The sequence below is a fragment of the Salvelinus alpinus genome, chromosome 3 (genome assembly GCF_045679555.1).
Source record: "Salvelinus alpinus chromosome 3, SLU_Salpinus.1, whole genome shotgun sequence".
NCBI classification, from domain to species: domain Eukaryota; kingdom Metazoa; phylum Chordata; class Actinopteri; order Salmoniformes; family Salmonidae; genus Salvelinus; species Salvelinus alpinus.
Window position 1 is genome coordinate 100820771 of NC_092088.1, and position 21227 is coordinate 100841997.

Consider the following 21227-nt stretch of genomic DNA (forward strand, 5'->3'; position numbering starts at 1 on the left):
AGAATAAAACATTGAATTAAAAGTCCCAGGATGGTAGTGTCTGTCCACTACTGCTTATCACTTATTAACCATCATTTATTCACATTACTTTAGTAAAAAAAATATATACAGTGGGGAGAACAAGTATTTGATACACTGCCGATTTTGCAGGTTTTCCTACTTACAAAGCATGTAGAGGTCTGTAATTTTTATCATAGGTACACTTCAACTGTGAGAGACGGAATTTAAAACAAAAATCCAGAAAATCACATTGTATGATTTTTAAGTAATTAATTCGCATTTTATTGCATGACATAAGTATTTGATACATCAGAAAAGCAGAACTTAATATTTGGTACAGAAACCTTTGTTTGCAATTACAGAGATCATACGTTTCCTGTAGTTCTTGACCAGGTTTGCACACACTGCAGCAGGGATTTTGGCCCACTCCTCCATACAGACCTTCTTCAGATCCTTCAGGTTTCGGGGCTGTCGCTGGGCAATACGGACTTTCAGCTCCCTCCAAAGATTTTCTATTGGGTTCAGGTCTGGAGACTGGCTAGGCCACTCCAGGACCTTGAGATGCTTCTTACGGAGCCACTCCTTAGTTGCCCTGGCTGTGTGTTTCGGGTTGTTGTCATGCTGGAAGACCCAGCCACGACCTATATTCAATGCTCTTACTGAGGGAAGGAGGTTGTTGGCCAAGATCTCGCGATGCATGGCCCCATCCATCCTCCCCTCAATACGGTGCAGTCATCCTGTCCCCTTTGCAGAAAAGCATCCCCAAAGAATGATGTTTCCACCTCCAAGCTTCACGGTTAGGATGGTGTTCTTGGGGTTGTACTAATCCTTCTTCTTCCTCCAAACACGGCGAGTGGAGTTTAGACCAAAAAGCTCTATTAATGTCTCATCAGACCACATGACCTTCTCCAATTCCTCCTCTGGATCATCCAGATGGTCATTGGCAAACTTCAGACGGGCCTGGACATGCGCTGGCTTGAGCAGGGGGACCTTGCGTGCGCTGCAGGATTTTAATCCATGACGGCGTAGTGTGTTACTAATGGTTTTCTTTGAGACTGTGGTCCCAGCTCTCTTCAGGTCATTAACCAGGTCCTGCCGTGTAGTTCTGGGCTGATCCCTCACCTTCCTCATGATCATTGATGCCCCACGAGGTGAGATCTTGCATGGAGCCCCAGACCGAGGGTGATTGACCGTCATCTTGAACTTCTTCCATTTTCTAATAATTGCGCCAACAGTTGTTGCCTTCTCACCAAACTGCTTACCTATTGTCCTGTAGCCCATCCCAGCCTTGTGCAGGTCTACAATTCTATCCCTGATGTCCTTACACAGCTCTCTGGTCTTGGCCATTGTGGAGAGGTTGGAGTCTGTTTGATTGAGTGGGTGGACAGGTGTCTTTTATACAGGTAACGAGTTCAAACAGGTGCAGTTAATACAGGTAATGAGTGGAGAACAGGAGGGCTTCTTAAAGAAAAACTAACAGGTCTGTGAGAGCCGGAATTCTTACTGGTTGGTAGGTGATCAAATACTTATGTCATGCAATAAAATGCTAATTAATTACTTAAAAATCATACAATGTGATTTTCTGGATTTTTGTTTTAGATTCCGTCTCTCATAGTTGAAGTGTACCTATGATAAAAATTACAGACCTCTACATGCTTTGTAAGTAGGAAAACCTGCAAAATCGGCAGTGTATCAAATACTTGTTCTCCCCACTGTATATATTTGATGACTATTAGTTAATTCCAAGTCACCATATAGGACTGCTGATTAAGCTCTCTGACAATCACTATTTAACTATTTAAGTTCTTCAAAGAAAATAAGGCATTTAATACCAACTATCAATCTTAGATCAACTGCTTGCTATCCCTCTGGATGTCGTGTTCTCTGAGCCTCCGTGACTCTGCACAGACCAGTCAAGTATCACCTTTTCATTCGTGAGTTCCAGGTTTATTTTTTTAATGCGTGTGATGTCAGAATGCACTCACAGTTCCAAAATGTGATTGTGATGCAACAGGACAGTTATGTCGTGTTCTAAACAACTGTGATCTCGGAAAAATACGAGGTCAAGTCGGAAAGTCAGAGCTCTAGAAAGAGTTCCCGAGTTGGAATTCCGAGTTGGATAACCTTTCAAAACGATTTTTCCCAGTTGGAGCAAATTTTTTCCTCCAGAGTTCCCAGTTGTTTTGAATGCACTGAAGTCGAAGATTTCCAATTTATGCTTGAGGCTTTACTGAGCCGGACAAACTTCTCTCATTGACGAGAGTCCAAGCACTCCCCCAGTGTTTCCCCAGATAAAGTACTTGCACAAACCCGCCCCCTGGCACATTTTACGTCTGGCGCCCACATTGCCTTCATTGTTGTTTTCCTTACTAATAATAATAATAACTCTGGACGTGTGTGTTCCTATCAAACTAAGTTCCTTAATACATGCTCATTGTCGTTTCTACTGTAGCACACCATAGACGTAGTAGACAACACTACTACAACACAGCAATGTGTGTACGGAGTATAATGTACTGTATTTACTGTCTTATTCACATGTTTTCAAGTACTGGTCACAAATCATGCATTCCCGATTCTTGCATAGATTGCAATGGAAACATATGTGTGTAAAATACTTTTTGTAAGGTTGTACTGATTATGAAGAGCTAATTACATATAATCTTATAATCTTCTCCTATGTTTGCCCCCAATGTATTGATAAATCCCCCATCATAGTAATATTTCCTGCATCGTATCCCCCCACAATACCTTCCCCCACTTCTGCCCTCCATGGACTTGAAATCCCCCACAAATGAAATGAACTCTCCCACAAACCTCTATAAAATGGTTTCACCAAAATCTGATAACCCTGTTTAGCTTTCGTGCTACGGTTAGGCTAGGCAGTAGGCTTGTATTTGGGGTGATGATCTGTGACGTGATTACAGTTTTTTGTCAAATCACAAAGCAAATAAAATGTTTCTACTACAACACGGCACAGTTGAGGATTGATCTGATTTATCTCTACAGAAACTACAACTCCCTACTACACGGCACAGTTCAGGAATGATCTGATTTATCTCTACAGAAACTACAACTCCCTACTACACGGCACAGTTGAGGATTGATCTGATTTATCTCTACAGAAACTACAACTCCCTACTACACGGCACAGTTCAGGAATGATCTGATTTATCTCTACAGAAACTACAACTCCCTACTACACGGCACAGTTCAGGATGGATCTGATTTATCTCTACAGAAACTACAACTCCCTACTACACGGCACAGTTCAGGAATGATCTGATTTATCTCTACAGAAACTACAACTCCCTACTACACGGCACAGTTCAGGAATGATCTGATTTATCTCTACAGAAACTACAACTCCCTACTACACGGCACAGTTCAGGATTGATCTGATTTATCTCTACAGAAACTACAACTCCCTACTACACGGCACAGTTCAGGATTGATCTGATTTATCTCTACAGAAACTACAACTCCCTACTACATGGCACAGTTCAGGTTTGATCTGATTTATCTCTACAGAAACTACAACTCCCTACTACACGGCACAGTTCAGGATTGATCTGAATTATCTCAACAAGAAACTACACATGAAGCTCACAGAAAACAAAAACAAATGGAATTGAAATAATTTAACCGATTACTTGGTCAATTACTTGTTAAAAACCAAAAATAACCGACATTTCATTTCATGGCTGAGCACTAGTGGGTGGGTGTGTGTGTGTGTGTGTGTGTGTGTGTGTGTGTGTGTGTGTGTGTGTGTGTGTGTGTGTGTGTGTGTGTGTGTGTGTGGGTGTGTGTGGGTGTGTGGGTGTGTGCGTCATAGCCTGCTGTATTTCTAGTACACAACCAATTAGTGAACAACCACACACTAAAGCAGGCATGGAGCATTCTGTGTCTCATTAGCTGAAATAAATGGTGTGTGTGTGTGTGTGTGTGTGTGTGTGTGTGTGTGTGTGTGTGTGTGTGTGTGTGTGTGTGTGTGTGTGTGTGTGTGTGCGTGCGTGCGTGCGTGCGGGTGTGTGTGTGTGTGTGTGTGTGTGTGTGTGTGTGTGTGTGTGTGTGTGTGTGTGTGTGTGTGTGTGTGTATGTGTGTGTGCGTATGTGTGTGCGTATGTGTGTGTGTGAGTGTGTATATATATATATATACGCTGTGGATTCCCTGGAATAACAAAACGCCCTTTTGTGTTTCTCTATGGATCGATACAGCATTCCTGACACCAGGTTTATATTTGGACAGTTAAAAAGCGGAACATTAGAGCTCGTTTCATTCCCCCGGCGGCCATCACAATATCCCCAGGAACAAAGACGGTGTGAAAGAGAAGAGGAGAGGGAGAGAGGAGGAAGAGAGGGAGGAGGAAGGGGAAGGAGGAGAGAAGGTTATTGATCTCAGAGGCTGTGCTACAACGAGCTGATTAAAGCTCTGCCGTGTGTGTCGGTGTGTAAACTCTCCCTCCAGGCTTCCTGAGGGTGCAGAGCAGGCAGAAATACCATGCTGCTATTATACTCACCGCTTTCATTCCAAACTATAACTTTGGAATAGAACGCTTTAATACTTTAGAACGTTTTAGAACTGTAGAACACTTTAGTACTGTAGAACGCTTTAGAACTGTAGAAGGTTTTAGAACTGTAGAAGGTTTTAGAACTGTAGAAGGTTTTAGAACTGTAGAAGGTTTTAGATCAGTAGAAGGTTTTAGAACTGTAGAAGGTGTTATAACTGTAGAAGGTTTTAGAACTGTAGAATGTTTTAGAACTGTAGAAGGTTTTAGAACTGTAGAAGGTTTTAGAACTGTAGAAGGTTTTAGAACTGTAGAAGGTTTTAGAACTGTAGAAGGTTTTAGAACTGTAGAAGGTTTTAGAACTGTAGAAGGTTTTAGAACTGTAGAAGGTTTTAGAACTGTAGAAGGCTTTAGAACTGTAGAACACCCCATAATGACATCACAATACCCCATAATGACATCACAACACCCCATAAAGACAAAGCAAAAACAAATTTACAGTTTTACTCATTTATAAAAAAAAGAAAAAGGAGATATTATTCAGACCTTTTACTCACTACTTTGTTGAAACACATTTGGCAGCGATTACAGCCTTGAGTCTTCTTGGATAGGACGCTACAAGCTTGGCACAACTGTATTTGGGGAGTTTCTCCGATTCTTCTCTGCAGAACCTCTCAAGCTCTGTCAGGTTGTATGTGGAGCATCGCTGCGCAGTTATTTTCAGGTCTCTTCAGAGATGTTCGATCGAGTTCAAGTCTAGGCTCTGTCTAGGCCACTCAAGGACATTCAGAGACTTGTCCCAAAGCCACTCCTGTGTTGTCTTGGCAGTGTGCTTAGGTCTGTTATCCTGTTGGAAGGTGAACCTTCGCCCCAGTCGGAGGTCCTGAGCGCTCTGGAGCAGGTTTTCATCAAGGATCTCTCTGTACTTTGCTCCGTTCATCTTTACCTCTATCCTGACTAGTCTCCCAGTCCCTGCCGCTGAAAAACATCCCCACAGCATGATGCTGCAACCACCATGCTTCACCGTAGGGATGGTGCCAGGTTTCCTCCAGACGTGACACTAGGCATTCAGGCCAAAGAGTTCAATCTTGGTTTCATCAGACCAGAGAATCTTGTTTCTCGTGGTCAGAGTCTTTAGGTGCCTTTTGGCGAACTCCAAGCAGGCTGTCGGAACTCTAGAGCTCTGTCAGAGTGACCATCAGGTTCTTGGTCACCTCCCTGACCAAGGCCCTTCTCCCCCGAGTGCTCAGTTTGTCCGGGCGGACAGCTCTAGGAAGAGTCTTGGCAGTTCCAAATGTCCTCTATTTAAGAATGATAGAGGTCACTGTGTTCTTGGGACCTTCAATGCTGCAGACATTTTCTTGGTACCCTTCCCCAGATCTGTTTCTCAACACAATCCTGTCTCGGAGCTCTACGGACAATTCCTTCAACCTCATGGCTTGGTTTTTGCTCTGACATTCACTGTCAACTGTGGGATCTTATATAGACAGGTGTGTGCCTTTCCAAATCATGTCCAATCAATTGAATTTACCACAGGTGGACTCCAAGTTGTAGAAACATCTCAAGGATGATCAATTGAAACAGGATGCACCTGAGCTCAGTTTAGAGTCTCATAGCAAAGGGTCTGAATACTTATGTAAATAAGGAGTCTTTTTAAAAAATGTATATACATTTGCAAACCTTTCTAAAAACCCGTTTTTGCTTTGTCATTATGGGATATTGTGTGTAGATTGATGAGATATTTTTTTTTTTATCTAAACCATTTTAGAATAAGGCTGTAACGTTACAAAATGTGGAAAAAGTCAAGGGGTCTGAATACTTTCCGAAGGCACTGTATGTATATATATATAGGAACTAATAGACATCAAAAATAGTATTTACACACTTTTCACATATATCATATTCTTATATACGGCCCAGTTAGAATCAATCTGTGACACAATGTTTTTTCTAATCTGTTTTTCAAAGCTAAACGTTTTTTTTGCCCGAGTAACCTCAGGCAATTACCTATTGGCTACGGGATAAGGCTTTTCACGCACGACATAGCCTGTGTGTTGTGTTCTCAAAATAGATAACCCTCTTCAGAGACATTGTTCTGCTGCAGTGTTTTTACAGTGGGGACCACAGGGCCAGAAGACATATACAACATCCCCATCCTCCCAGTTTATTGTTCATATAGACATACATATCAGTGGGGGCTGGTGGAGAAAGAAATCAGAGGACGGGATCATTCCATTGCAGCCATTACAATGAGCTTGTCCTCCCATTTAAAGTGACACCAACCTCCACTGGTACACATGTGGGGTTAACCATTCTGATGGGTTGCCTCGATGCGTCTTCGTGTCCGTCTTAATTAAAACCCCGTAAGGTCTACGGTCCCGGGCCTGGGTTTCTACGAAGCTAACATGTGGAATTGTTTTAAACAGACAGGTCACTCGTGATACAAGTCAGTATTTGACGTCTATGTCTGAGGACGTCGGGAGATGATGTGGAAACCAGCCACTAGGGGCATCAGTGAGCGCTGTTACCTTCAAGTAAGTTCTGGTTCTGTTAGTGCATTGTGGACGGGGATGGTCGTAAGCATCTGACCTGGAAACCCATGGAGCGGTGCACAATTGGCCCAGCGTCGTCCGGGTCAGGGGAGGGTTTGGGCCAGCCTGGATTTACTTGTCTCATCGTGGCCTAGCGACTCCTTGTGGCGGGCCGGGCGCCTGCAAGCTGACTTCGGTCGCCATTTGGAGGGTGTTTCCTCCAACAAATTGGTGCGGCTAGCTTCAATTTGAAGAATTTAAGCGATTAGGAAGCAGTGCGACCAATAAAAATAAAATATTGAGATGGGCAAAAGAACACAGACACTGGACAGAGGAACTCTGCCTAGAAGGCCAGCATCCCGGAGTCGCCTCGTCATTGTTGACATTGAGACTGGTGTTTTGCGTGTACTATTTAATGAAGCTGCCAGTTGAGGACTTGTGAGGCGTCTGTTTCTCAAACTAGACACTGTAATGTACTTGTCCTCTTGCTCAGTTGTGCAGCGGGGCCTCCCACTCCTCTTTCTATTCTGGTTAGAGCCAGTTTGCGCTGTTCTTTGAAGGGAGTAGTACAGAACGTTTTACAAGATCATCCGTTTCTTGGCAATTTCTCGCATGGAATAGCCTTAATTTCTCAGAACAAGAATATACTGACGAGTTTCAGAAGAAAGTTATTTGTTTCTGGCCATTTTGAGCCTGTAATCGAACCCACAAATGCTGATGCTCCAGATACTCAACTAGTCTAAAGAAGGCCAGTTTTATTGCTTCTTTAATCAGGACAACAGTTTTCAGCTATGCTAACATAATTGCAAAAGGGTTTTCTAATGATCAATTAGCCTTTTCAAATGATAAACTTGGATTAGGTAACACAACGTGCCATTGGAACACAGGAGTGATGGTTGCTGATAATGGACCTCTGTACACCTACGTAGATATTCCATAAAAAATCTGCTGTTTCCAGCTACAATAGTCATTTACAACATTAACAATGTCTACACTGTATTTCTGATCAATTTGATGTTATTTTAATAGACAAAAAATGTGCTTTTCTTTCCATAACAAGGACGTTTCTAAGTGACCCCAATGTTTTTAACGGTAGTGTGTGTCAGTCTAACATGCCATGCGATGAGGTCTTTCTGTGTGTGTGTGTGTGTGTGTGTGTGTGTGTGTGTGTGTGTGTGTGTGTGTGTGTGTGTGAGAGTGTGTGTGTAGTCCTGGAGTGTGGTAGAGTGGGTTGTGTGCGCGTGAGTCTAACCTGCCATGCGATGAGGTCTTTCAGTTTGTCCAGTTTCTCCTGGTCCTCAGGGTGATCCCCCTGGTACTTCTCTGTGAAGAATGCCTGGAGAGGAGAGGAGAGAAGAGGTGACAGAGGGGAGGGAAGAGAGGAGAGAAGAGAGAGAGGAAAGTGTATAGGAGAGGAGAGAGGGTGGAGAGAGGAGAGGGGGAGAGAGGAGAGAGAGGAGAGGGGGAGAGGAGAGGAGAGAGGGGGGAGAGAGGAGAGGAGAGAGGAGAGAGAGGAGAGGGGGAGAGAGGAGAGAGAGGAGAGGAGAGAGGGGGGAGAGAGGAGAGGAGAGAGAAGAGGGAGGAGAGGAGAGGAGGAGAGAGGAGAGAAAGGGTGAAGAGGGGAGAGAGAGAAGAGGGAGGAGAGAGGATGAGAGAGGAGAAGGGGAGAGAGGAGAGGAGAGAGAAGAGGGAGGAGAGGAGAGAGGAGGAGAGAGGAGAGGGATGACAGGAGAGAGGGGGAGAGAGGAGAGAAAGGGTGAAGAGGGGAGAGAGAGAGGGGAAGTCAGAACTCATTACAGAAACAATCTGTTGTCTTCTGTATGAAGGTTGTGTTTCTCTACATGGGGAAGACGTTCCAAACCACCATGATCAGATAGTTCAACCAAACTACGGTTGTTATGTTGGGATCACAATAAATAACTAAAGCTGTGTTCAGTAGCTAAGTAAGGTAGACCCACCCATGATGACACACACACACACACACACACACACACCCCCCCCCCCCCCCCCCCCACAGTACCTTCTCGTAGTTGGTGAAACCACCCATGACAGCGGGGTCCACGATGCCGTTGAGCAGCATGGAGAGGGGGTTGATGGGAAGGTTGGAGTCGTTCAGGTGACGCTGTACCATGTTGCTGATCTTCTCATTGGTCAGTTGCATCGTCTCCATGGCATTCTCCAATGGGCTGATCTCCTCCTGAACACAGGAAGCAGGAAGTAGAAGAAGGTTATAAGTTCTGATTCATTTCAGGTTGAGGTCCAATCTGTGAGTGAGAGACATTTTAACTCCAATCTACAGTCTAACAACCGGGACAGAGGATTATAAGGAACGTCTACCTGAGGGGTTCTGATGTCTGAATCTCTGGGACAGACGACTGACGACAATGGTAGAACATGTGTGGATTGTAATGAGCAAATTACAGTTTATAGATTTATTTTGTTCTCCTAAATTTAGAAGGACTTGTGTGGCTGCCTGGCAGGGTGACAAATGTCCAATCTGCGCCTGGCTAGCCTCTTTAAGACCGGCATCAGATGGAAGGATTTACAGAGACTATGGAATCCATTCGTTGTGGATTGCTGACGTGGGGAACATTGAGTTTAAATGTCAGTCACGCTGTAACACCGAACCGTGCAGGACCTCATCTGGGTGACAATATACCGTGGGGGAAGGGCCCTGTAGTATAGCATGGTATAGTATTGTATGGTATTGTATAGTATTGTATTGTATAGTATAGTGTTGTACGGTACAGCCTAGTATTGCGCAGTATGGTATAGTATTGTGTTGTATGATATTGCATAGTATTGTGTGTATAATATAGTATTGTATAGTATTGTATTGTATAGTATAGTGTTGTACGGTACCAGTCTAGTATGGTGCAGTATGGTGTAGTATTGCGGGGTATAGTAGTATATTGAATGGTATAGTAGTGTACAGTACATTATAGTATATTATGGTATGGTATTGTATAGCATAGTATGGTATAGTATTTTATAGTAGAGCATGGTATAGTATGGTATTGTATAGTATTTCATGAGATAGTATTGTATTGTATGGTATAATAGTGTATGGTATAGTATAGTATTGCATGGTATAGTATTGTATGGTATAGTATTGTATTGTATAGTATTGACCAGTATCGTATAGCATGGTATAGTGTAGTATGTCATAGTATTGTATGGTATATTATAGTATGGTATGGTATAGTATTGTGTTGTATGATATTGCAGAGTATTGTGTGTATAATATAGTATTGTATGGTATTGTATTGCATAGTATAGTTTTGTACGGTACAGTCTAGTATTGTGCAGTATGGTGTAGTATTGCGGGGTATAGTAGTATATTGAATGGTATAGTATTGTATAATACATTATAGTATATTATGGTATGGTATTGTATTGTATAGCACGGTATAGTATTGTATAGTAGAGCATGGTATAGTATGGTATGGTATTGTATAGTATTGTATTGCATAGTATAGTGTTGTACGGTACAGTCTAGTATTGCGCAGTATGGTGTATTATTGCGGGGTATAGTAGTATATTGAATGGTATAGTATTGTATAGTACATTATAGTATATTATGGTATGGTATTGTATAGCATAGTATTGTATAGTATTGTATAGCATAGTAGAGCATGGTATAGTATGGTACTGTATAGTATTGCATGGGATAGTATTGTATTGTGTAGAATGATATAGTAGAGTATGGTATAGTATTGTATGGTATTGTATAGCATATTATTGTATGGTTTAGTAGAGTACGGTATGGTATTGTATGGTATTGTATAGCATATTATTGTATGGTTTAGTATAGTACGGTATGGTATTGTATAGCATAGTATTGTATAGTAGAGCATGGTATAGTATGGTATTGCATGGGATAGTATTGTATTGTGTAGAATGATATAGTAGAGTACGGTATAGTATTGTATGGTATTGTATAGCATATTATTGTATGGTTTAGTAGAGTACGGTATGGTATAGTGTTGTATGGTATTGCATGATATAGTATGGTATGGTATTGCATAGTATTGCATGGGATAGTATTGTATTGTATAGTATTGTATAGTATGATATAGTTGAGTATGGTATAGTATAGTATTGTATGGTATTGTATAGCATGGCATAGCATGTATGGCGTTGTATTGTATGGTACTGTATATTCTACTGTAGTATTATATAGTATAGTATTGTATTGTATAGTATCGATGCTGGGGAGGCTCGGATCGATGCTGGGGGGCTCTGATCGATGCTGGGGGGCTCGGATTGACCATGGGGGGCTCTGATCGATGCTGGGGGGCTCTGATCGATGCTGTGCTCGGATTGACCCTGGGGGGCTCTGATCGATCCTGGGGGGCTCTGATCGATGCTGTGCTCTGATTGACCCTGGGGGGCTCTGATCGATCCTGGGGGGCTCTGATCGATGCTGTGCTCTGATTGAAACCGGGCTCTCTCTCTAGTCCTGTATTCTGTCTCCGGTCCTGTATTCTCTCTCTCTAGTCCTGTATTCTCTCTCCAGTCCTGTATTCTCTCTCTAGTCCTGTATTCTCTCTCTAGTCCTGTATTCTCTCTCTAGTCCTGTATTCTCTCTCTAGTCCTGTATTCTGTCTCTAGTCCTGTATTCTCTCTCTAGTCCTGTTCTCTCTCTCTAGTCCTGTTCTCTCTCTCCAGTCCTGTATTCTCTCTCTAGTCCTGTATTCTCTCTCTAGTCCTGTATTCTCTCTCTAGTCCTGTTCTCTCTCTAGTCCTGTATTCTCTCTCTAGTCCTGTATTCTCTCTCTAGTCCTGTATTCTCTCTCCAGTCCTGTATTCTCTCTCTAGTCCTGTATTCTCTCTCTAGTCCTGTATTCTCTCTCTAGTCCTGTTCTCTCTCTAGTCCTGTTCTCTCTCTAGTCCTGTATTCTCTCTCTAGTCCTGTTCTCTCTCTAGTCCTGTTCTCTCTCTAGTCATGTTCTCTCTCTAGTCCTGTATTCTCTCTCTAGTCCTGTATTCTCTCTCTAGTCCTGTATTCTCTCTCTAGTCCTGTATTATCTCTCTAGTCCTGTTCTCTCTCTAGTCCTGTTCTCTCTCTAGTCCTGTTCTCTCTCTAGTCCTGTATTCTCTCTCTAGTCCTGTATTCTCTCTCTAGTCCTGTTCTCTCTCTAGTCCTGTATTCTCTCTCTAGTCCTGTATTCTCTCTCTAGTCCTGTTCTCTCTCTAGTCCTGTATTCTCTCTCTAGTCCTGTATTCTCTCTCTAGTCCTGTATTCTCTCTCTAGTCCTGTATTCTCTCTCTAGTCCTGTATTCTCTCTCTAGTCCTGTTCTCTCTCTAGTCCTGTATTCTCTCTCTAGTCCTGTATTCTCTCTCTAGTCCTGTTCTCTCTCTAGTCCTGTATTCTCTCTCTAGTCCTGTATTCTCTCTCTAGTCCTGTATTCTCTCTCTAGTCCTGTATTCTCTCTCTAGTCCTGTATTCTCTCTCTAGTCCTGTATTCTCTCTAGTCCTGTATTCTCTCTCCAGTCCTGTATTCTCTCTCTAGTCCTGTTCTCTCTCTCCAGTCCTGTATTCTCTCTCCAGTCCTGTATTCTCTCTCTAGTCCTGTATTCTCTCTCTAGTCCTGTATTCTCTCTCTAGTCCTGTATTCTCTCTCTAGTCCTATTCTCTCTCTAGTCCTGTTCTCTCTCTCTAGTCCTGTTCTCTCTCTCCAGTCCTGTATTCTCTCTCTAGTCCTGTATTCTCTCTCCAGTCCTGTATTCTCTCTCTAGTCCTGTATTCTCTCTCTAGTCCTGTATTCTCTCTCTAGTCCTGTATTCTCTCTCCAGTCCTGTATTCTCTCTCCAGTCCTGTATTCTCTCTCTAGTCCTGTATTCTCTCTCTAGTCCTGTATTCTCTCTCTAGTCCTGTTCTCTCTCTAGTCCTGTTCTCTCTCTAGTCCTGTTCTCTCTCTAGTCCTGTTCTCTCTCTAGTCCTGTTCTCTCTCTAGTCCTGTATTCTCTCTCTAGTCCTGTATTCTCTCTCTAGTCCTGTTCTCTCTCCAGTCCTGTTCTCTCTCTAGTCCTGTTCTCTCTCTAGTCCTGTTCTCTCTCTAGTCCTGTATTCTCTCTCTAGTCCTGTTCTCTCTCTAGTCCTGTTCTCTCTCTAGTCCTGTTCTCTCTCTAGTCCTGTATTCTCTCTCTAGTCCTGTTCTCTCTCTAGTCCTGTTCTCTCTCTAGTCCTGTTCTCTCTCTAGTCCTGTATTCTCTCTCTAGTCCTGTTCTCTCTCTAGTCCTGTTCTCTCTCTAGTCCTGTTCTCTCTCTAGTCCTGTATTCTCTCTCTAGTCCTGTTCTCTCTCTAGTCCTGTTCTCTCTCTAGTCCTGTATTCTCTCTCTAGTCCTGTATTCTCTCTCTAGTCCTGTTCTCTCTCCAGTCCTGTATTCTCTCTCTAGTCCTGTTCTCTCTCTAGTCCTGTTCTCTCTCTAGTCCTGTTCTCTCTCTAGTCCTGTATTCTCTCTCTAGTCCTGTTCTCTCTCTAGTCCTGTTCTCTCTCTAGTCCTGTTCTCTCTCTAGTCCTGTATTCTCTCTCTAGTCCTGTTCTCTCTCTAGTCCTGTTCTCTCTCTAGTCCTGTTCTCTCTCTAGTCCTGTATTCTCTCTCTAGTCCTGTTCTCTCTCTAGTCCTGTTCTCTCTCTAGTCCTGTTCTCTCTCTAGTCCTGTTCTCTCTCTAGTCCTGTATTCTCTCTCTAGTCCTGTATTGTTCCTCTCTCATGTAATCCCCAACATCAGGGTGCTATTTTGAACAACAAAGAAAGACTAATGACTGAGACGTTGATGTGAAAAGGCTCCAGTGTAGGAGAAGGGTTAATCCCCGACATTAAACGGTAAACGGTAAACGGTAATGAGCAGCGAAGGCATTGGGAAGTGTCTGTAATGCTGTCTACACAGGTTAAGTGTCTGTACTGCTGTCTACACAGGTTAAGTGTCTGTACTGCCGTCTACACAGGTTAAGTGTCTGTACTGCTGTCTACACAGGTTAAGTGTCTGTACTGCCCTCTACAGTTGTCTACACAGGTTAAGTGTCTGTACTGCTCTCTACAGCTGTCTACACAGGTTAAGTGTCTGTACTGCTGTCTACACAGGTTAAGTGTCTGTACTGCTGTCTACACAGGTTAAGTGTCTGTACTGCCCTCTACACAGGTTAAGTGTCTGTACTGCTGTCTACACAGGTTAAGTGTCTGTACTGCTCTCTACACAGGTTAAGTGTCTGTACTGCTGTCTACAGTTGTCTACACAGGTTAAGTGTCTGTACTGCTGTCTACACAGGTTAAGTGTCTGTACTGCCCTCTACACAGGTTAAGTGTCTGTACTGCTGTCTACACAGGTTAAGTGTCTGTACTGCTGTCTACACAGGTTAAGTGTCTGTACTGCTCTCTACACAGGTTAAGTGTCTGTACTGCTCTCTACAGCTGTCTACACAGGTTAAGTGTCTGTACTGCTGTCTACACAGGTTAAGTGTCTGTACTGCTGTCTACACAGGTTAAGTGTCTGTACTGCTGTCTACACAGGTTAAGTGTCTGTACTGCCCTCTACACAGGTTAAGTGTCTGTACTGCTGTCTACACAGGTTAAGTGTCTGTACTGCCCTCTACACAGGTTAAGTGTCTGTACTGCTGTCTACACAGGTTAAGTGTCTGTACTGCTCTCTACACAGGTTAAGTGTCTGTACTGCTCTCTACAGCTGTCTACACAGGTTAAGTGTCTGTACTGCTGTCTACACAGGTTAAGTGTCTGTACTGCCGTCTACACAGGTTAAGTGTCTGTACTGCTGTCTACACAGGTTAAGTGTCTGTACTGCTGTCTACACAGGTTAAGTGTCTGTACTGCTGTCTACACAGGTTAAGTGTCTGTACTGCTCTCTACACAGGTTAAGTGTCTGTACTGCTGTCTACACAGGTTAAGTGTCTGTACTGCTCTCTACACAGGTTAAGTGTCTGTACTGCTGTCTACACAGGTTAAGTGTCTGTACTGCTCTCTACACAGGTTAAGTGTCTGTACTGCTGTCTACACAGGTTAAGTGTCTGTACTGCTCTCTACACAGGTTAAGTGTCTGTACTGCTGTCTACACAGGTTAAGTGTCTGTACTGCCCTCTACACAGGTTAAGTGTCTGTACTGCTGTCTACACAGGTTAAGTGTCTGTACTGCTCTCTACACAGGTTAAGTGTCTGTACTGCTGTCTACACAGGTTAAGTGTCTGTACTGCCCTCTACAGCTGTCTACACAGGTTAAGTGTCTGTACTGCTGTCTACACAGGTTAAGTGTCTGTACTGCCGTCTACACAGGTTAAGTGTCTGTACTGCTCTCTACACAGGTTAAGTGTCTGTACTGCTGTCTACAGTTGTCTACACAGGTTAAGTGTCTGTACTGCTCTCTACAGCTGTCTACACAGGTTAAGTGTCTGTACTGCCCTCTACAGTTGTCTACACAGGTTAAGTGTCTGTACTGCTCTCTACACAGGTTAAGTGTCTGTACTGCTGTCTACAGTTGTCTACACAGGTTAAGTGTCTGTACTGCTCTCTACAGCTGTCTACACAGGTTAAGTGTCTGTACTGCCGTCTACACAGGTTAAGTGTCTGTACTGCTGTCTACACAGGTTAAGTGTCTGTAATGCTGTCTACACAGGTTAAGTGTCTGTACTGCCCTCTACAGTTGTCTACACAGGTTAAGTGTCTGTACTGCCGTCTACACAGGTTAAGTGTCTGTACTGCTGTCTACACAGGTTAAGTGTCTGTACTGCTGTCTACACAGGTTAAGTGTCTGTACTGCTGTCTACACAGGTTAAGTGTCTGTACTGCCGTCTACAGTTGTCTACACAGGTTAAGTGTCTGTACTGCTGTCTACAGCTGTCTACACAGGTTAAGTGTCTGTACTGCTGTCTACACAGGTTAAGTGTCTGTACTGCCGTCTACAGTTGTCTACACAGGTTAAGTGTCTGTACTGCTGTCTACAGTTGTCTACACAGGTTAAGTGTCTGTACTGCCCTCTACAGCTGTCTACACAGGTTAAGTGTCTGTACTGCTGTCTACACAGGTTAAGTGTCTGTACTGCCGTCTACAGTTGTCTACACAGGTTAAGTGTCTGTACTGCTGTCTACACAGGTTAAGTGTCTGTACTGCCCTCTACAGCTGTCTACACAGGTTAAGTGTCTGTACTGCTCTCTACACAGGTTAAGTGTCTGTACTGCCCTCTACAGCTGTCTACACAGGTTAAGTGTCTGTACTGCTGTCTACACAGGTTAAGTGTCTGTACTGCTGTCTACACAGGTTAAGTGTCTGTACTGCTGTCTACACAGGTTAAGTGTCTGTACTGCTGTCTACACAGGTTAAGTGTCTGTACTGCTGTCTACACAGGTTAAGTGTCTGTACTGCCGTCTACACAGGTTAAGTGTCTGTACTGCTCTCTACACAGGTTAAGTGTCTGTACTGCTCTCTACAGCTCTCTACACAGGTTAAGTGTCTGTACTGCTGTCTACACAGGTTAAGTGTCTGTACAGTTGTCTACACAGGTTAAGTGTCTGTACTGCCCTCTACAGCTGTCTACACAGGTTAAGTGTCTGTACTGCTGTCTACACAGGTTAAGTGTCTGTACTGCTGTCTACACAGGTTAAGTGTCTGTACTGCTGTCTACACAGGTTAAGTGTCTGTACAGCCGTCTACACAGGTTAAGTGTCTGTACTGCCGTCTACACAGGTTAAGTGTCTGTACTGCCCTCTACAGCTCTCTACACAGGTTAAGTGTCTGTACTGCTGTCTACACAGGTTAAGTGTCTGTACTGCCCTCTACAGCTCTCTACACAGGTTAAGTGTCTGTACTGCTCTCTACACAGGTTAAGTGTCTGTACTGCTGTCTACACAGGTTAAGTGTCTGTACTGCCGTCTACACAGGTTAAGTGGACAAAATCAGATCGATCCACTGCGTAGGCCACAGATACTGATTTGATTAGTAATGTCTGCTCATCACACTCACCGTGGAGACAGACTTGACGTCGACACACACCGTCAAGACTGAATGGACACGCTCACACACACTCACCGTGGAGACAGACTTGACGTCGACGCAGACACACACTCACCGTGGAGACAGACCTGACGTGGACACACACTCACCGTGGAGACAGACCTGACGTCGAACCATCGCAGTATTCCAGGCAGTTTGTAGGCCGTGGTGTAAGTCGTTCGCTCGATCCACATGTTCTGGAAAAACACAATACAAGAGAAGAAGTTGTGAAGAGATGTTTGTCTCCATGGAGATGAACAAATGAGCGGTGCTTTCAGAATGACGACAGGAGCACTGAGACAGATAACGGTTGTTCCTTCCTGCTACGGTTTTACAGATCAACATTTCCTGTTGACGTTAAATGTACCAGAGAGGGAATGGTTGTTGAGTTAAAGTCCAACTAGGTTACTGGTGCTGAGGACGAGGAATGAACACAATAGTAGAGAGAGAGAGAGAGAGAGAGAGAGAGAGAGAGAGAGAGAGAGAGAGAGAGAGAGAGAGAGAGAGAGAGAGAGAGAGAGAGAGAGAGAGAGAGAGAGAGAGAGAGAGGAGAGAGAGAGAGAGAGAGAGAGAGTGTGTGTAATGAAAGGGATTCTCCAGTACATCACACATCATCCACACTATTATAAATAACCCAGACAGTGTTTACAGGATGACTCTTAGAAGAGACTTGTCAGGTTAAAGGTCAGAGAGATCCAGACTGCTGGTGTAGTGGAGGAGGAAGGAGGACTAGAACATGTTGTCAGGTTAAAGGTCAGAGAGAACCAGACTGCTGGTGTAGTGGAGGAGGAAGGAGGACTAGAACATGTTGTCAGGTTAAAGGTCAGAGAGAACCAGACTGCTGGTGTAGTGGAGGAGGAAGGAGGACTAGAACATGTTGTTAGGTTAAAGGTCAGAGAACCAGACTGCTGGTGTAGTGGAGGAGGAAGGAGGACTAGAACATGTTGTCAGGTTAAAGGTCAGAGAGAACCAGACTGCTGGTGTAGTGGAGGAGGAAGGAGGACTAGAACATGTTGTCAGGTTAAAGGTCAGAGAGAACCAGACTGCTGCTGTAGTGGAGGAGGAAGGAGGACTAGAACATGTTGTCAGGTTAAAGGTCAGAGAGAACCAGACTGCTGGTGTAGTGGAGGAGGAAGGAGGACTAGAACATGTTGTCAGGTTAAAGGTCAGAGAGAACCAGACTGCTGCTGTAGTGGAGGAGGAAGGAGGACTAGAACATGTTGTCAGGTTAAAGGTCAGAGAGAACCAGACTGCTGGTGTAGTGGAGGAGGAAGGAGGACTAGAACATGTTGTCAGGTTAAAGGTCAGAGAGAACCAGACTGCTGCTGTAGTGGAGGAGGAAGGAGGACTAGAACATGTTGTTAGGTATTAGTTATCTGTGCTTGAGCAGGTCTCCTGTTCTCCCAACGCAGTGTGTGTGTGTGTGTGTGTGTGTGTGTGTGTGTGTGTGTGTGTGTGTGTGTGTGTGTGTGTGTGTATTGATAACAGCTAATTAAGAGACTCTCTCAGACACACCAGATGAGAGGGACTCTCCTCTACTACATCACACATCATCGACCAGAAATAATGACTCACATTATCTGAGAGGTGCTGACCTGTTTCACCCTCTACAACCACTGTGATTATTATTATCTGCGAGGTGCTGACCTGCTTCACCCTCTACAACCACTGTGATTATTATTATCTGAGAGGTGCTGACCTGTTTCACCCTCTACAACCACTGTGATTATTATTATCTGAGAGGTGCTGACCTGTTTCACCCTCTACAACCACTGTGATTATTATTATCTGAGAGGTGCTGACCTGTTTCACCCTCTACAACCACTGTGATTATTATTATCTGAGAGGTGCTGACCTGTTTCACCCTCTACAACCACTGTGATTATTATTATCTGAGAGGTGCTGACCTGTTTCATCCTCTACAACCACTGTGATTATTATTATCTGAGAGATGCTGACCTGTTTCACCCTCTACAACCACTGTGATTATTATTATCTGAGAGGTGCTGACCTGTTTCACCCTCTACAACCACTGTGATTATTATTATCTGACCCTGCTGGTCATCTATGAACGTTTCAACATCTTGGCCATGTTCTGTTATAATCTCCACCAGGCACAGCCAGAAGAGGACTGGCCCACCCCTCATAGCCTGGTTCCTCTCTAGGTTTCTTCCTAGGTTCTGGCCTTTCTAGGGAGTTTTTCCTAGCCACCGTGCTTCTACACCTGCATTGCTTGCTGTTTGGGGTTTTAGGCTGGGTTTCTGTACAGCACTTCGAGATATCAGCTGATGTAAGAAGGGCTTTATAAATACATTTGATTTGATTTGATTGAGAAGAAAACCACAGGAAGTAAAAAATAAAAAACGTTTATTTCCCTCTGGCTTCTTTCAAATCCTGTTATATTGTTCTGTTCTCTCAGTGTATCAGATGAAAGACCAGCCCCTGTTTGTGTCTGATACTAAAGGTTAAAGGACGTTGATGAGCCATTATGTGTTTATAACAATGTTCAGTTAGATTTACAGTGAGAGAGAGAGTTAGATTTACAGTGAGAGAGAGATATATATATAGAGAGAGAGAGAGAGAGAGAGAGTTAGATTTACAGTGAGAGATAGAGTTAGATTTACAGTGAGAGAGAGAGTTAGATTTACAGTGAGAGAGAGATATATATAGAGAGAGAGAGAGAGAGAGTTAGATTTACAGTGAGAGAGAGAGAGAGAGAGTTAGATTTACAGTGAGAGAGAGATATATATATATATAGAGAGAGAGAGAGAGAGATAGAGTTACAGTGAGGGAAAAAAGTATTTGATCCCCTGCTGATTTTGTACGTTTGCCCACTGACAAAGAAACTTATTTCCCTCATTAAAATGCAAATCAATTTATAACATTTTTGACATGCGTTTTTCTGGATTTTTTTGTTGATATTCTGTCTCTCACTGTTCAAATAAACCTACCATTAAAATTACAGAATGATCATTTCATTGTCAGTGGGCAAACGAACAAAATCAGCAGGGGATCAAATACTTTTTTCCCTCACTGTAGATTTACAGTGAGAGAGAGAGTTAGATTTACAGTGAGAGAGAGAGTTAGATTTACAGTGAGAGAGAGAGTTAGATTTACAGTGAGAGAGTGAGTTAGATTTACAGTGAGAGAGAGAGTTAGATTTACAGTGAGAGAGTGAGTTAGATTTACAGTGAGAGAGAGAGTTAGATTTACAGTGAGAGAGCGAGAGAGAGTTAGATTTACAGTGAGAGAGAGAGAGAGAGAGAGAGTTAGATTTACAGTGAGAGAGAGAGTTAGATTTACAGTGAGAGAGAGAGAGTTAGATTTACAGTGAGAGAGAGATATAGAGAGAGAGTTAGATTTACAGTGAGAGAGAGATATATATATAGAGAGAGAGAGAGAGATTTACAGTGAGAGAGAGAGAGTTAGATTTACAGTGAGAGAGAGAGAGAGAGAGAGAGTTAGATTAAGTAAGTAAGATTAAATTAAGCTGTAGTTTGAGTCCAAATCTTTTCAACATTTATATCAATGAATTAGCAGACATGTTGGACCATTCTCCAGCCCCAGGACTCACACTATTTGACACAGAGGTGAAATACCTGCTATATGCTGATGACTTGGTACTTCTATCACCAACCAAAGAAGGTCTTCAACAGAACATTAATATTCTAGAGCAATATTGCCATAATTGGGCCCTGGCAGTAAATTTCCCAAAAACTAAAATCATGATTTTCCAAAAACAAAACAGATGTCAGAAACACAAATATAAATTCACCCTGAACAACACCATCATTGAACACACAAAAAATTACACCTACCTTGGTCTGACCATATCTGCATCGGGAAACTTTAATATGGCAGTGAATGCACTCAAAGAAAAAGCCCGCAGAGCATTGTATGCAATAAAAATGAAATTATTCAAAATCAACATCCCAATTAGAATTTGGACCAAAATATTTGACAGTGTAATCCTACCAATAGCTCTTTACGGAAGTGAGGTTTGGGGGCCACTCAATAAACTGGACTTTAAAATGTGGGACAAACATCCAATTGAAACCCTACATGCAGAATTCTGTCGGAAAATCCTACAAGTCCAGAGAAATACACCAACTAATGCATGTAGGGCAGAATTGGGCCGCTTTCCAGTAATAATGAAAATACAGAAAAGATCATTAAAATTTT

At 43.2% G+C, this 21227-nt stretch overlaps 1 protein-coding gene across 1 annotated transcript in view; it reads right to left on the reverse strand.

Annotated features, from left to right (window-relative positions):
* Positions 1-21227, reverse strand: part of dock1 (dedicator of cytokinesis 1) — an 800130-nt gene that overhangs the window by 56409 nt on the left and 722494 nt on the right. Inside the window, exons 44-46 of the mRNA XM_071394671.1 lie at positions 17156-17242; positions 9060-9236; positions 8292-8375 (exon numbers count right to left, since the gene is read on the reverse strand). Of these exons, the coding sequence (XP_071250772.1) occupies positions 8292-8375; positions 9060-9236; positions 17156-17242 (348 nt within the window). The remainder of the gene's footprint in view (positions 1-8291; positions 8376-9059; positions 9237-17155; positions 17243-21227) is intronic.